This window comes from Hylaeus volcanicus, chromosome 4 (genome assembly GCF_026283585.1).
Source record: "Hylaeus volcanicus isolate JK05 chromosome 4, UHH_iyHylVolc1.0_haploid, whole genome shotgun sequence".
NCBI lineage: Eukaryota > Metazoa > Arthropoda > Insecta > Hymenoptera > Colletidae > Hylaeus > Hylaeus volcanicus.
The window spans coordinates 3,541,208-3,554,927 of NC_071979.1; the positions used below are offsets into that span (position 1 = coordinate 3,541,208).

The following is a 13,720-nucleotide window of genomic DNA, read 5'->3' on the forward strand; positions in this document are numbered from 1 at the left end:
AAAATTATAATTTCAATGATGATATGGTATATATATACATATATTATGTAATACTATAAGTAACATAATAATACATAATATAATTATATATTGCGAAAAAATGAAAAAAAAAATAGAACAAAAAATTCGACCCATGATGAGACTTGCGTCATAAAATGGGAAAAAAGATCAATGTTTTTTGGAGAAAAAGAAGAACAAAATTAAAAGTTTTTCTGGCATTGAAAATTTGCACACTAGGTGACAAAAGGCTGCTGACAATGAGGGCGATTATATAATGAATTAAAGATAGAAATTTATTGGAAAGTTTGAATTTAATGTAAAAGAAACGACATTACTTTTCGGTCTACCTAATACAAAAACGAACTATTCTTGTCTGCTTGTAGCGACAAATTCCAAAACCGAACTGTTCTTGTCTGCTGGTAGCGACAGATTCCAAAAACGAACTGTTCTTGTCTGCTGGTAGCGACAGATTCCAAAAACGAACTATTCTTGTCTGCTTGTAGCGACAAATTCCAAAAATGAACTATTCTTGTCTATTTGTAGCGACAAATTCAAAAAACAAACTATTCTTGTCTGCTCTTAGTGACAAATTCAAAAAAGGAACGGGCCTTGTCTGCTTGTAGCGACAAATTCCAAAAATGAACTATTCTTGTCTGTTTGTAGCGACAAATTCCAAAAACAAACTATTCTTGTCTGCTCTTAGTGACACATTCCAAAAATGAACTATTCTTGTCTGTTTGTAGCGACAAATTCAAAAAACAAACTATTCTTGTCTGCTCTTAGTGACAAATTCAAAAAAGGAACGGGCCTTGTCTGCTTGTAGCGACAAATTCTAGAAACGAACTGTTCTTGTCTGCTGGTAGCGACAAATTATTAGGTGGAGTGGAAAGTAATGTCGTTTTTGCCATCTTAAATACTTGTTTATCATTTATCAGCTCATTGATTTTTCTGCCATTGAAAATTTGCACACTAGGTGAGAAAAGGGCTACCGACAATGAGGGCGATTACATAATGAATTAAAGATATAAATACATTGAAAAGTTTGAATTTAATGTAAATGAAACGACATTACTTTTCGGTCTACCTAATATTATCCAAAAATTCCGTCATCCAGACACTTTCGTCTTCCAATCAGCGTGGATACTGGAGGCTCCCCTGTACCAATATCAATTTTACCACGGGTCAAAACTGACCCGTCCTCGCCGTACCTTCCCATCCGATGTAGACGGTGCGTTTCACGATGGTCACCGCGATCAGTAGTGAAATGACCTTTTAGAAAAATCCTACCCACTGAACCTGAATTCCATCCAGGGGCATTCCCTCCGGGTCTCCCGGCGTGCACGTCGAATCGCATTCCTCGGCGCTAGTTTCCGCGCGATCCTTCGTTTCTTTGCCCTCCATCCACCCCCCACCCCTCCTCTCGCGATCCTCGTCTCGATACTCCTACACAGAGACGCGCGAGCGCGATGAACCTATCCGCGCGCGGGAGAGTCTCGTGCCGACAACGAAGGACTCTCACTTTCGGTATCGGCTCGATCTCCTTGAAGGAAGTTTCCCCGGTCGTTGTTGGTTCTGCGCTGCATCAACGAGATATTACAGTTAGCTCCGCAAGGACGTGCTGACGGCCTTTCCTGCTTACAGACCGACTGAGGGCGGGAGCGAGATAGAACGAGCGCCGCGGGCAGTGGGGGAGCGAAAAAGGTGAAGTCCGGAGGTGTCCGAAGCGACGATACCAGGAGCGGGAGATAATTTGCATTCGCGACAAGTCCGGACACCTCGTTGCATTAATTTTCAAGGGATCGTCGAAATTTTCCAGACCAAGTAATGGGGATAGTTTGACTCCTTTAATAATCTATTTTCCTTTTGTGCATTTTCTTGACACGTTAGATCTTTAAAACGTGATTCCGAAGTATTTTTAATGTACTCGAATAATTAACAATGTTATTACATATGCCTTTAAGCAAAGTGGTGCGACGTTGGAAATCGGAGTACTTGACACTTTAGAGGATTGAGTGAAAGCCTTCAGAACCTTCGTAGACAATTATTTTTTCGAGTTAATGCACATATTTTACTTTATGTCATTGTATCGTTGAGAGATTTGTAGATAGAACTTCGCAATGTCTTTTATTCTTTTATTTCGTACGAGAATATACTAATTGCGGAATAAAAACTGCAGAAATTGCTGCGTATTTAGTTACAGGAGTTTTTAACCACGGTTATCGTATCATAATAAAAGTACATATTTGAAGCAATGGGAACGAACCCTGGTCACATACCAAAAATTTTGCCCGATAGTCGAGACAATCGGCCATTTTATTTGGCCGAAAAGAGGCAACCTCAGAAGAAGCTGGAATAGTTTAAAAAAATTAAATTGTTCCTTTACAAGAGTTTTAACAGAAAGTGGAATGTGTATTATATGCTACTGAAATAAGGATCGATCGATTTTTCATTAAAAAACTTTTCCAAGTCGTAGACATTTTGATCACTTTTCGGTCCCCGTAATAATTTAAAAGGCTACCAATACGTTATTTTTAATATTTTCTTATTAGCATAGTTCAGGCGATAACCGCATCTATATAGCTTAAAAAAATATCTTTAGTTTTTTGTTGTTGTTGAAGGAACTGCAATTGTTTATATCCTGGCACCAATTTTCACGAGGTTTTACTGACCTGACTTTTATCCATGTAAAAAGACAAGTGTAAATTCATTTTTGTTCAAGCCTCCTAATTAATTTTAGTAAATCAACTTCACCTATGAAAGCATAAATTCAGTAATGGAAATTTCATAAGAAATCTCTGCAAATCTAGTGTTAAAGGGGGAAACCACATTAAGAGACCAAGTATTAAGCATTTATTAAGATATTTTTTTCACAGAGAAGAATGTATGTGATGTTTTTATAACTTTGAGAATACTTTAGGTATGTTTTAAAGTATTAGATAGACTGGAAAGTAATGTTGTTACTTTTACATTAAATTCAAACAGATTTTTAATAAATTTCTATGTTTAATCAGTTATGCAATCGCCATCGTTATCAACAGCTTTTTGTCATCTATTGTGCAAATTTTAAATGCCAGATCGATAAAAATCAACGAGTTGAGTGATAAACAAGTATTTAAAAACCACGTTACTTTCCAGTCCACCTAATACATTCGGTAATTTTTTAAACAGCTTTTTTCGAGCAAAGGGAAAATTTCTTGGTTACGTGTTTAAGGGCATTCGAAATTACGTTTATCAGTGCATGTGTCGAAAGTTTTGTATTCAAAAATATCTTGAATTAACAAAGTAGGAGCAAATAAAATAAAATTTACAAAAAAAAAATTTGTCATTATTTACATGTGTATTGTGCGGTAACTACTCACTTCAGAGTTGAGTTATCTGAAGTTAGAAAATCAAGCAGTTTTTAATAATATATTAAAGTATCTAATAGGCGTATTTATTTAAAAATAATTTCGCGCAAAATGGCAACGATTCAAACAAATGTTAGCCTCGCAAGTCGCCCATTCTTCACATATAAAAAAAACTAGGCTAAACAAAATAAAACTTCTCGATAGCACTTAGATAATTAAATATGTTATTAAAAAATGCTTGTGTTTTGAACAGTAGAGTGGTCATCGCAGAATGCTCATGTAAGCAATAATAATGACGCAACTTCGTTAATTTAAGATATTTTTAAATACAAAAAGTACGACTCATGCACCAAAAAACCTTCTTTAGAATACTTAAAATTTTGTTACCCGAAAACTTTTCGTTTGTCTCAAAAAAATTCATAAATATGCCTGAGTCGACCTCCCCTCGTAAACGATATTGTGCGAAAGATCGCGTAGCAGCAAAGGGTTAAAGGAGGTTGTCGTAACGCCGCTGTAACCGGGAAAAACGACACCAGAACCCGATGCCAACGCACATACGCGCTCGGACATATTTCTGCAATTGCTGGCCGGTGGAACGACCGACCCTGAGAGCGTCTATCGCGCGAACGCGATACCTCTTGCGGCAGTCTCGCCGGTTTATTTCTGGCGGTTCGCATGTTCGTTTCGCGAATTCGTCTGTTGCCCTCCGCGACTCGCAATCTCCCGGATGATGTAATCCCTTCGAAGCCTAACTTTTCTCTCTTTCTACGGATGCGTTTAGTTGCGCTGCCGTTCGTATTCGCACGATAAAAGACGGCTCGTTCTCGTCGTGTTCGCGACGTCTGGTAAATCTTTCGTGTTTCGTTTGGAGATTTATGCCTAGACTGTGGATCTTTATGCAAAATAAAATCTTTCCATACGTATCTAAAATTGAGCCTAAATAGGAATTTATTTTAATCTGGAAATATTATACTATGAATTTTAGTTTTAATATTTTTTATATCCTTGCATATTCTTTGGATTTTGTAGGTTCTTTCACATTCAAATGTTCTATGAATGCTTACTAATCCGCAGTGTATTTATGACACATCTGATTATGTGGTACGGTATCGTTCGAAGCTCGTCGGCAAACATCAAGGAATATACGATGTCCACGTTAGTTGCACAAGGTCAGTCTCGAGCTTGTGCGTCTAACGAGACATTACTGTATTTTTGTAAAAATGCGTGGAAATGTATGTGGGTTTATAGAAATTTTGGGCAGTTTAGCTCGGGTACCTCGGGATTGCTAAACCCGTACTGTAGCTACAATCAGACATAGCTACAGCCCCTGAGGGCATGTACATAAATGTAATGTAATAAAGTTTGAAACAAGAACTATATAAATTTAGTATGATAGAGCTTGATAGACTTTGGTCAAATTTAAAACAGAAATGATATAAATTCAGTTTCAGATGATAATTACAAGGTTGAAATAGAACATAAAGAAATAAAGAGAAAATTAATTGAACCCTTAAATGGGCTAAGCTTCAAATTTGATACCGGACTTTTAAATCGAATTGTAATTGGTTTGTTGCACTTGCAATTGGTTTGTTTTTAATATTTGGCTGTATGTATGTTACCGTTGCATAATGTTCCTTTGAACAAAAGTTAAAAAAATAAACGTCAGCCGTCAAAATTGTTCAAATAATAAATACATTGATATTTTTTTAAATTTAATTTGGAAAATCAGACTTCTTAAATGGATAAAAAGGGATGATATCCATGTTGGCAATTTTTACAATAGACGTATTATTTTTACATACTTTAAACGTGTAGTAATAATACGGAGAAAAAAAACTCATTATAAAAGACCTTATGATTTCCTTCACAAGAATTTTAAAAATTACTCAAAAATCACGCCTGTAGACGAAAATCCCCTTAACAGTTTCCGTGTCAGATATACTCATGGAAATACCTAACCAAATACCTAAAATTTTCTTCTCTTACAATTCGAAACTATATACTCAAACATTTGCGTTATTTATTTGTACAGCCCGCTCAAAATTTACATACCTTACTCAGACTCCTTTTCTATAACATCCGATCTTTAAAATTAATTTTTTAATTCCTCAGTGAAAATCCCTGTCTCCCCAAATGTATCGCTTGATTGTTTTATCCTGCGTTCTAATTGAATTTCTAAAGGGACAAAGAGAAAATTTACTCACTGTACTTAGTGGGTACATACTCATGGAAATACTTCTGAACCCAAACTTTCCTTCTCTGACAATTCGAAACTATATAATCAAACATTTGCGTTATTTATTTGTACAGCCCGCTCAAAATTTACATACCTTACCCAGACTCCTTTTCTATAACATCCGATCTCTAAAATTAATTTTTTAATTCCTCAGTGAAAATCCCTGTCTCCCCAAATGTATCGCTCGATTATTTTATCCTACGTTCTAATTGAATTTCTAAAGGGACAAAGGGAAAATTTACTCACTGTACTTAGTAGGTACATACTCATGGAAATACTTCTGAACCCAAACTTTCCTTCTCTTACAAATCGAAACTATATAATCAAACATTTGCGTTATTTCTTTGTACAGCCCGCTCAAAATTTACATACCTTACCCAGACTCCTTTTCTATAACATCCGATCTTTAAAATTAATTTTTTAATTCCCCAGTCAAAATCCCTGTCTCCCCAAATGTATCGCTTGATTATTTTATCCTGCGTTCTAATTGAATTTCTAAAGGGACAAAGAGAAAATTTACTCACTGTACTTAGTGGGTACATACTCATGGAAATACTTCTGACCCCAACCTTTCCTTCTCTTACAATTCGAAACTATATAATCAAACATTTGCGTTATTTATTTATACAGCCCGCTCAAAATTTACATACCTTACCCAGACTCCTTTTCTATAACATCCGATCTTTAAAATTAATTTTTTAATTCCTCAGTGAAAATCCCTGTCTCCCCAAATGTATCGCTTGATTGTTTTATCCTACGTTCTAATTGAATTTCTAAAGGGACAAAGAGAAAATTTACTCACTGTACCTAGTAGGTACATAGACTCGGTATCGTCCCTCGCGATTTCGTGGATCACGGCCTCTGGTACTCTTTATCCCGTCCACGATGGTACGCATACGATCAAGAAGCGAACCGTAACGCGTAAGGTAAACGAATGAGATCAAGAAAAGGAGGGGAAGGACGGAATGGCGAGAGGGAGGTGTAACAGCGGCGAAGTTTGTGGTGGAGGGGAGGAGGAGGGGGTCAATCGATGGATAAGTAGGGGAACAGCGTGGAGGTGATGGAGGAGCAGAAGGAGGAGGTGAGACGGTGGAGGGAGCTGGTGGTGACGAAGGAGGAAAAGGGTGGCGGGAGAGAGTGGGTGCGGTAAGAGATTATTGTTTATTCACTCGGAGATTATCCTTCGGCGAGTTCAATGGCTGCGCCTACTTACGGAACGTCGACGGTAATTCCCTCGCTATTTTTTTTTTTTTACACGCATCCCCCACTGCTCGCGATACAACGTCTTGTTTCGTAAAAAGATCGAACGGACACCGTTCACGATGTGAACGAATGATAATGATAGATGTAATTAAGAAATTCGAGTACCGAGTGATGAAATTAACGGAGACGAACACGTTACGATACCTTCTGCGACGCAATGAGCATTGGCAGAATTGAATGCAAAATATAAATTATCGAGAGATGTTAAAGATAAGAGGATGCGTTTGAATCGGAGTTATCCGAGAGCGTATTTACTTTGTTGCGTATTTTCTTTTGTTTTTATTTAAAGGACAAGTCGGCGAATATAGATCGAACGAATTGAAAATATGGACTAGCGCCGAGGGGAGGGGATAATTAAGAAATAATTGTGATCGAAAGAAGTAAAATCAAATTTTATGGAATGCGATGATCGATTTTTCGATGGAAATAATGGAAATAGTATAAAGAAAGAAGTGAAAAGAAGAAAGTATAGTGAAAGTAACCATTCTATTATACGGTAAAAACTTAAGGCTAAATATTTGCACAAATATTTAATTAATTAGTAGTAAATATTGACACTATGTCATATTGTAGCAAAACGAAGGAATCTATTTTTCTAACACAAAGTCCATAATACAGCAATAAATTACGTATAACTATAATTTTAAAAAACACATTAAAGATTCAGGGAAAACAGGTAAACACTTATAATTTCAACTTTATCAACTTATAACTTTATACCGGTTAAACTTACAAAGTTTTTGCAAGAGTCTTATTTTGTCGAGCGTTCAATTTCCTATAACAATATACCATCTCATAGTATTTCAGTTATTTCGTTCTTAAAATATAAAAATCAGAATGCAAAAAGTATTCTTTCCTATATATTTCAGGTGGGAGTATTCGACCTTTGTGGAGAGGATACTAAGAATTGAGATAGAGAGCTGAAATTTTTAGGGAACCTGTTTTTTAATTATTTTCTTTAGTTACTTAGTCATTAGGTTGTCCCAAAAGTTTCTTTCGCTTTATTAATAAGTAATACATGCACAATAGTTTATGTTTTATGTTACATTACTGAATTGTGCACGATTCATTTTGCTCCATTACTGTTACAACATGAATATCTATGTAATTAGATTGTCTATTTATATAAACACGACCACATAAAATAATTGAGTGCAACTCGCGAAAGAAACTTTCGGGACAACCTAATATTTAGGCCCCTAGGAGCATTAACCCTTTGCACTCGAGGCCTTTTTTTTCTGATATCTGCCAGCAACTCGAGATGTTTCTTAGCATTCTATTGCCATGAATTCTAAGCTATCTAGATTTGAGAATAAGGTCACCTTTACCTGACCGAGAATCATTTTATCGACACTTGGAGCTCCAAAGAAATTAAACCTAAAGAAACATTAGGTATCGTAGATTTGCTGCGTGAAATCTAATGGTGACTGAGAGTCACCTCTCGACTGCAAAGAGTTAAAATTCGAAAGTCACCCTTTCAAGAACCACTCCGGTGCATCGACCTATCCTAAACCAATACCTCTCGATGTTTCTTCGCGTAGGACTGATTTGCGCGGAAGGCGACCGATGGAGGGACCAACGGAAGTTCGTCAGTGTCTGTTTGAGAAATTTCGGGATGGTCAAGCACGATGGACCGAAGAGGGACAGATTGGAGAAGAGGATACTGGACGCCGCGAACGAATGCGTATCGGTACTCTGAACATCCGTTACTTTTTCTTTCGCCTTTTCGTCATTGAGTTCTTCCCCCATCTGTAAAATTCACGGGCGTTCCTTTACGATTTAACCGATACGTCGAACGATTTTTACCTGGACACGCGTAGAAACTGCAGCAACGATCGAGGAACGGGCCGATCGATCCTATGGACACGCTTCATCACTGCATCGGCAACCTCGTCAACGATCTCGTTTTCGGGATAAAGTACGAGGAGGATCAGCAGGTTTGGAAATGGCTGAGACATCTGCAGGAGGAAGGTGTCAAGCATATAGGCGTCGCTGGACCGCTCAACTTCTTGCCTATACTCAGGTGGGCACTCGTTCCTTCTTCTTTGCGATCCTTCTAAAATGTAATTCCTCGTTATAATCACGGAATAATTTAATCTTTGATCGATTACCAATTACTTACATATTTGTGACTGCAAACTGTTTATGCGTTTACTTATTCATATATTTAAAAAGGAAAACCTCTTTGGTGCAACGTAAGCAGAGAAATGCACGATGAGAAGCATCACTGGCTTAAAGTTTGAAAAGTATTTTTTGTTATTTGAACAATTCGTAACAGAGGAAAATTAATGATGATAATTGTTTCGTTATACAAAACTATGTTTTCATAATATGTATTGCATGATATATATTATATAACATGTTACATGTGATGTATGATATGTGGTACCAATAACGAATGGTGTACGATGAATGTAATGCAGGTATTATGCATTTATGATATCAATTCATATAATAAACACATGCTAAACATAAACAAAAGATACATGCACTCATGCAAAATGAAATATCAATATTATTATTGTAATATGATATGAGTATATCATTCAATATGTACTATTGTACGTTATAAATGCATAAAATCCACAGACTAATGATGTATGACGTATATGACGCATGACGTATGACGTGTATGACGTATGACGTGTATGACGTGTATGACGTGTATGACGTGTATGACGTGTATGACGTGTATGGCGTGTATGACGTGTATGACGTGTATGACGTATGACGTATGACGTGTATGACGTGTATGACGTGTATGACGTGTATGACGTGTATGACGTATGACGTATGACGTATGACGTGTATGACGTGTATGACGTATGACGTGTATGACGTATGACGTATGACGTATGACGTGTATGACGTGTATGACGTGTATGACGTGTATGACGTGTATGACGTATGACGTATGAAGTGTATGACGTGTATGACGCATGATGTATGACGTGTATGACGTATGACGCATGATGTATGACGTATGACGTGTATGACGCATGATGTATGACGTGTATGAAGTGTGACGTATGACAAAAGATGCTGGATGAATGGCATATAATATACAAAATATTTCATACGAAATATATTGTGATTCGTTCAGTTTTTCTCCTAACTATACTTCCAATCGTTCGTTAGATTCCTGCCGCGATACGGAAAAACGATCCAGACGATCCTCGACGGGAAGGAGAAAACGCACCAGTTGTATCGCGAAATAGTTGACGAATATCGAGCTAGAAGCGCGTCGACAACCGTGGAGAATGACAGCTTCTTGGCTGCGTTCGTTGAACAGATGAGAAAGGAAAACGTCTTCGAGACTCGTCATTTTACGGAACCACAACTTTATCATCTGCTCGCTGACCTTTTCGGCGCTGGAACGGATACCACTTTGACGACGATCCGCTGGTTTCTTCTTTACATGGCTGCCCACCCGGAGGAACAGGTGCGCAGTGATGTAAACGACTATTTATCGGTCGCGATCGAATCTGGTGTGCCTCGAATATCGATCGAACTTAACTCGATGTACAAATATTTAAATTAACCGAATATCAGTGGTATTAATGTAGATCCTCCTGAGGAATGTTAAGAAAAAATGTTCAATGTTGCAAAATAGTAACTTCTTTGGTTTTTCTAAGCATAATTCATATTATTATTACTAGACTAGGAATGTTTATGCAAAGTTACATTTTCATAGATACAGGAATAGAATTATATATATTATCAACATTTATATGTAAAGCAATTATTCTATAAGAATTTCATTCTAAACAATATTTCAAAACAATTTAGTCATTGCCATAAATGGATAACATCACCAGTCTACAGATTACTGTGAATCTATACATAATCTAAGTTTCTATTAACAGATTAGAAGTGTACTTGGTACTTATTAGGTATACAAATTAATTCTGTCTACATTTACATAATTATTTATAAATCTAGTTTAAATAGAAATATTTACTATTTTCTTATATTAAAGTATCAACCTTCGTAATAATGAATCACACAGATTACTTCGATATTTGCTTTCGTAACTGTATGTTCTCTCTCAGAACGTGTAATTCAACAAAGATTAAACGTTCTATAATTTTGGTGATTTTTTTTTTCTTTAAATAAATGGTAAGTTTACTTTAGAAAGGCTCAGCATCAATTTCTATACCTAACATTACAAATTAAATCTATCCGATCGCCTGATATTTCTCCACTGTAACGTGAAGTGTGACATCGTTGGATGATTTTCAGGAGAAGGTCCAATTAGAGATGGATCGGTGCTTGGAGACCGGGGAAGAACCGACTTTAAAGGACAGAGACTCGATGCCTCGCCTCGAGGCTGCTTTGGCTGAAGTGCAACGACTCAAAAGCGTCACACCACTCGGTATTCCTCACGGGACGTCAGAGGTACGCACGAACGCAACCAATGAATCAATGAATGATAGAAACGAAACGAGTACCACTATAACGCAATTTGTTTGAATAAATAAATTTATTTAGCGCGACGGCCGAATTTCAGTCGACGAACGAACGCCCGGTGCTCCTGTTGACAGAGATTAGGGCTGTTTATTAACCCTTTGCGCTCGAGTGGCGCCTCTAGGGCGACATATGTAAATTAACAGTGATTTTTTTGAACGTGCAATTTCAATTTTACTTATATCAGACTACAGTTAATTATTAATTGAAATAATAATACATTGATTCGTGAATGTTCGTAGATGTTTCTTTTCGAAGTAGAGTTTTTGGTTTTGCAGAAATTTATTATAAAAATGGGCCAGATTTGATTTGATAGAAAAATTCCTCGAGCGCAAAGGGTTAGTTACGTACGGACGATTTTGGTCGCTTTTAACCCTTCGCTCCCTCTCTATAAGGACACAAGATTACTCGGACTCCCCCTCCCCCCCTCCATCTTCTTACATAAAGTTTTACCTACAGTTTTTCCTAAAAAGCGTTAAATAGTTAAATGTCGTTATAAAAGGGTTTATTACACCAAACCATGCTATTACTTATTTGACATCAATCAAAGATTTCTATTTCTTTTTTAAATAATTATCCATTCTTTGGAAAATCCGTATTATAATTGAAGATAGGATTTGAAACAATCTTAAAGTAAGGAATAGTTAATAAATTGAAGTATTAAATAAAAAAGTATCTGTTGAAGTCAATGAATATTGTTACTGTTGTGTACAACGATTAAAAAATATTAGGCAGTGGTTAGATGGCCGTAAACCCATTTTTATAAGACATAATTGGACATAAATTGGGTTAGAAATTTGACTATTTCAATTTGAATATTTTACTCAGGAAACAGAAATAGGCGAGTATATCGTGCCAAAAGGCACCATGCTGGTCCCGTTGCAGTGGACTGTTCATACCGATCCTGCCTACTGGCAGGATCCTCTCGAATTTAAACCTGACAGATTCCTGGCCGAGGATGGAAGTTTCCGCAAACCGGAAGCGTTCTTTCCCTTCCAAATTGGTAATTATCTTTGACACTCTCTCGTTCAACCAGAGATGAGCAAAATTTTATTGGAATAAAATAGACGATGACAATTATTGAAATAGACAAGTAATTACGTTACATAATAATTTAATTACATTGATAAATACATTGATAAGTACATTGATAAATTGATATGACTCTTCTCGATAGTTTCAAACATGCATATCCGAAATAAAAAAAATCACGAAACATCTTCGTTAATATTAGCGTCATTACGAACCAAGATATTATGAAATATTGAAAATTCAAAGAATGGCAACACTTTCAAGTTTGAATATCGACTTTTTTTCTCCTTAGTGTATTAAAAAAAAAAAAAAATTATTTAGGACAATCAGATTTTGAAAACTGTGGTTCAGGCGATAAAGACACATGTTCCGAAGATCGTACGTATTTAAAAAAAAGTATGGTTACGAGGAAATCGAGTTTAAAGTTTTTCTTACCACTTACGTATACTTACGATTACGATTAAAACCTAATCCTCGCTTACTTGCTCGCTGAAAATGATTTTACACGTTATCAACGAAGAAATTGTAGTAAATACTGCAAAGAGATTTAAAATGCAAATTATAACGCCGTTGCGAACGCCACCGTTCCCTTTAGACGTCCCTAACTTAGTTAATTTTCCGAATTTAACAAAATCCTTTGATAGATACATTTTAAAATTTACATACTTTCTTAATTTCTCTACACTTTGAGAAAATGCAAAAAGAAATGATGTGTTGAAAGTTCTAGACTAGAATACGCCCTTAATAAATAATGGAATGTAAAGTCAAAGAATTGATTTCTACACTTGGTAAATACGTCCACGTGTACGTTTTTGTTTGTTTAAAGGTAAACGCGTCTGCGTCGGCGAGGAATTGGCCAGGATGACGCTGTTCCTTTTCGCTGGAAGGGTGTTACGCTCGCTGAGCGTATCGATACCACCGAACGAGACCGTCGATCTTGAAGGCGACTGCGGTATTACGCTCTTCCCTAAACCTCACCGCTTGGCGTTCGTTACGCGACGCCGATGATCGACAGAATCGTTTCTGTAATTTCTACTTCCGCCTACTTTCACTAGTAGTTATCGCGGGACAGTGACCATTAAACGCTTCATACAACATTGTAATTTTATACTGATCAAATAAATATGTTTCGTACTTAACCCTCTTGGTACGCTTTACTTATAATTTGTTTCCGTATCCCTTATAACCCTTTTGCAACGTTGTCATTTTATACTGATCAAATGAATATGTTTCATACTTAACCTTCTTGATACGCTTTACTTAGAATTTGTTTATGTAACCCTTCGTATGGAAACCATCTTGCATGCGGAAAAATCATAGGTACGTTCAACAATTCATTTTTCTAAAACAATTGACTTAATGGAACATTAATTTG

General features: G+C 36.5%; 1 protein-coding gene across 3 annotated transcripts in view; it reads left to right on the forward strand.

Annotated features, from left to right (window-relative positions):
- Positions 1–13,473, forward strand: part of LOC128875496 (cytochrome P450 306a1) — a 47,809-nt gene extending 34,336 nt beyond the window's left edge. For all 3 annotated transcript variants that reach the window (XM_054121128.1, XM_054121129.1, XM_054121127.1), the window contains exons 3-8: positions 8,388–8,536; positions 8,667–8,869; positions 9,985–10,288; positions 11,089–11,244; positions 12,142–12,316; positions 13,172–13,473. In XM_054121128.1, the coding sequence (XP_053977103.1) occupies positions 8,388–8,536; positions 8,667–8,869; positions 9,985–10,288; positions 11,089–11,244; positions 12,142–12,316; positions 13,172–13,353 (1,169 nt within the window). In that variant the 3' untranslated portion in view covers positions 13,354–13,473. The remainder of the gene's footprint in view (positions 1–8,387; positions 8,537–8,666; positions 8,870–9,984; positions 10,289–11,088; positions 11,245–12,141; positions 12,317–13,171) is intronic.
- The last annotated feature ends 247 nt before the right edge of the window (positions 13,474–13,720 follow it).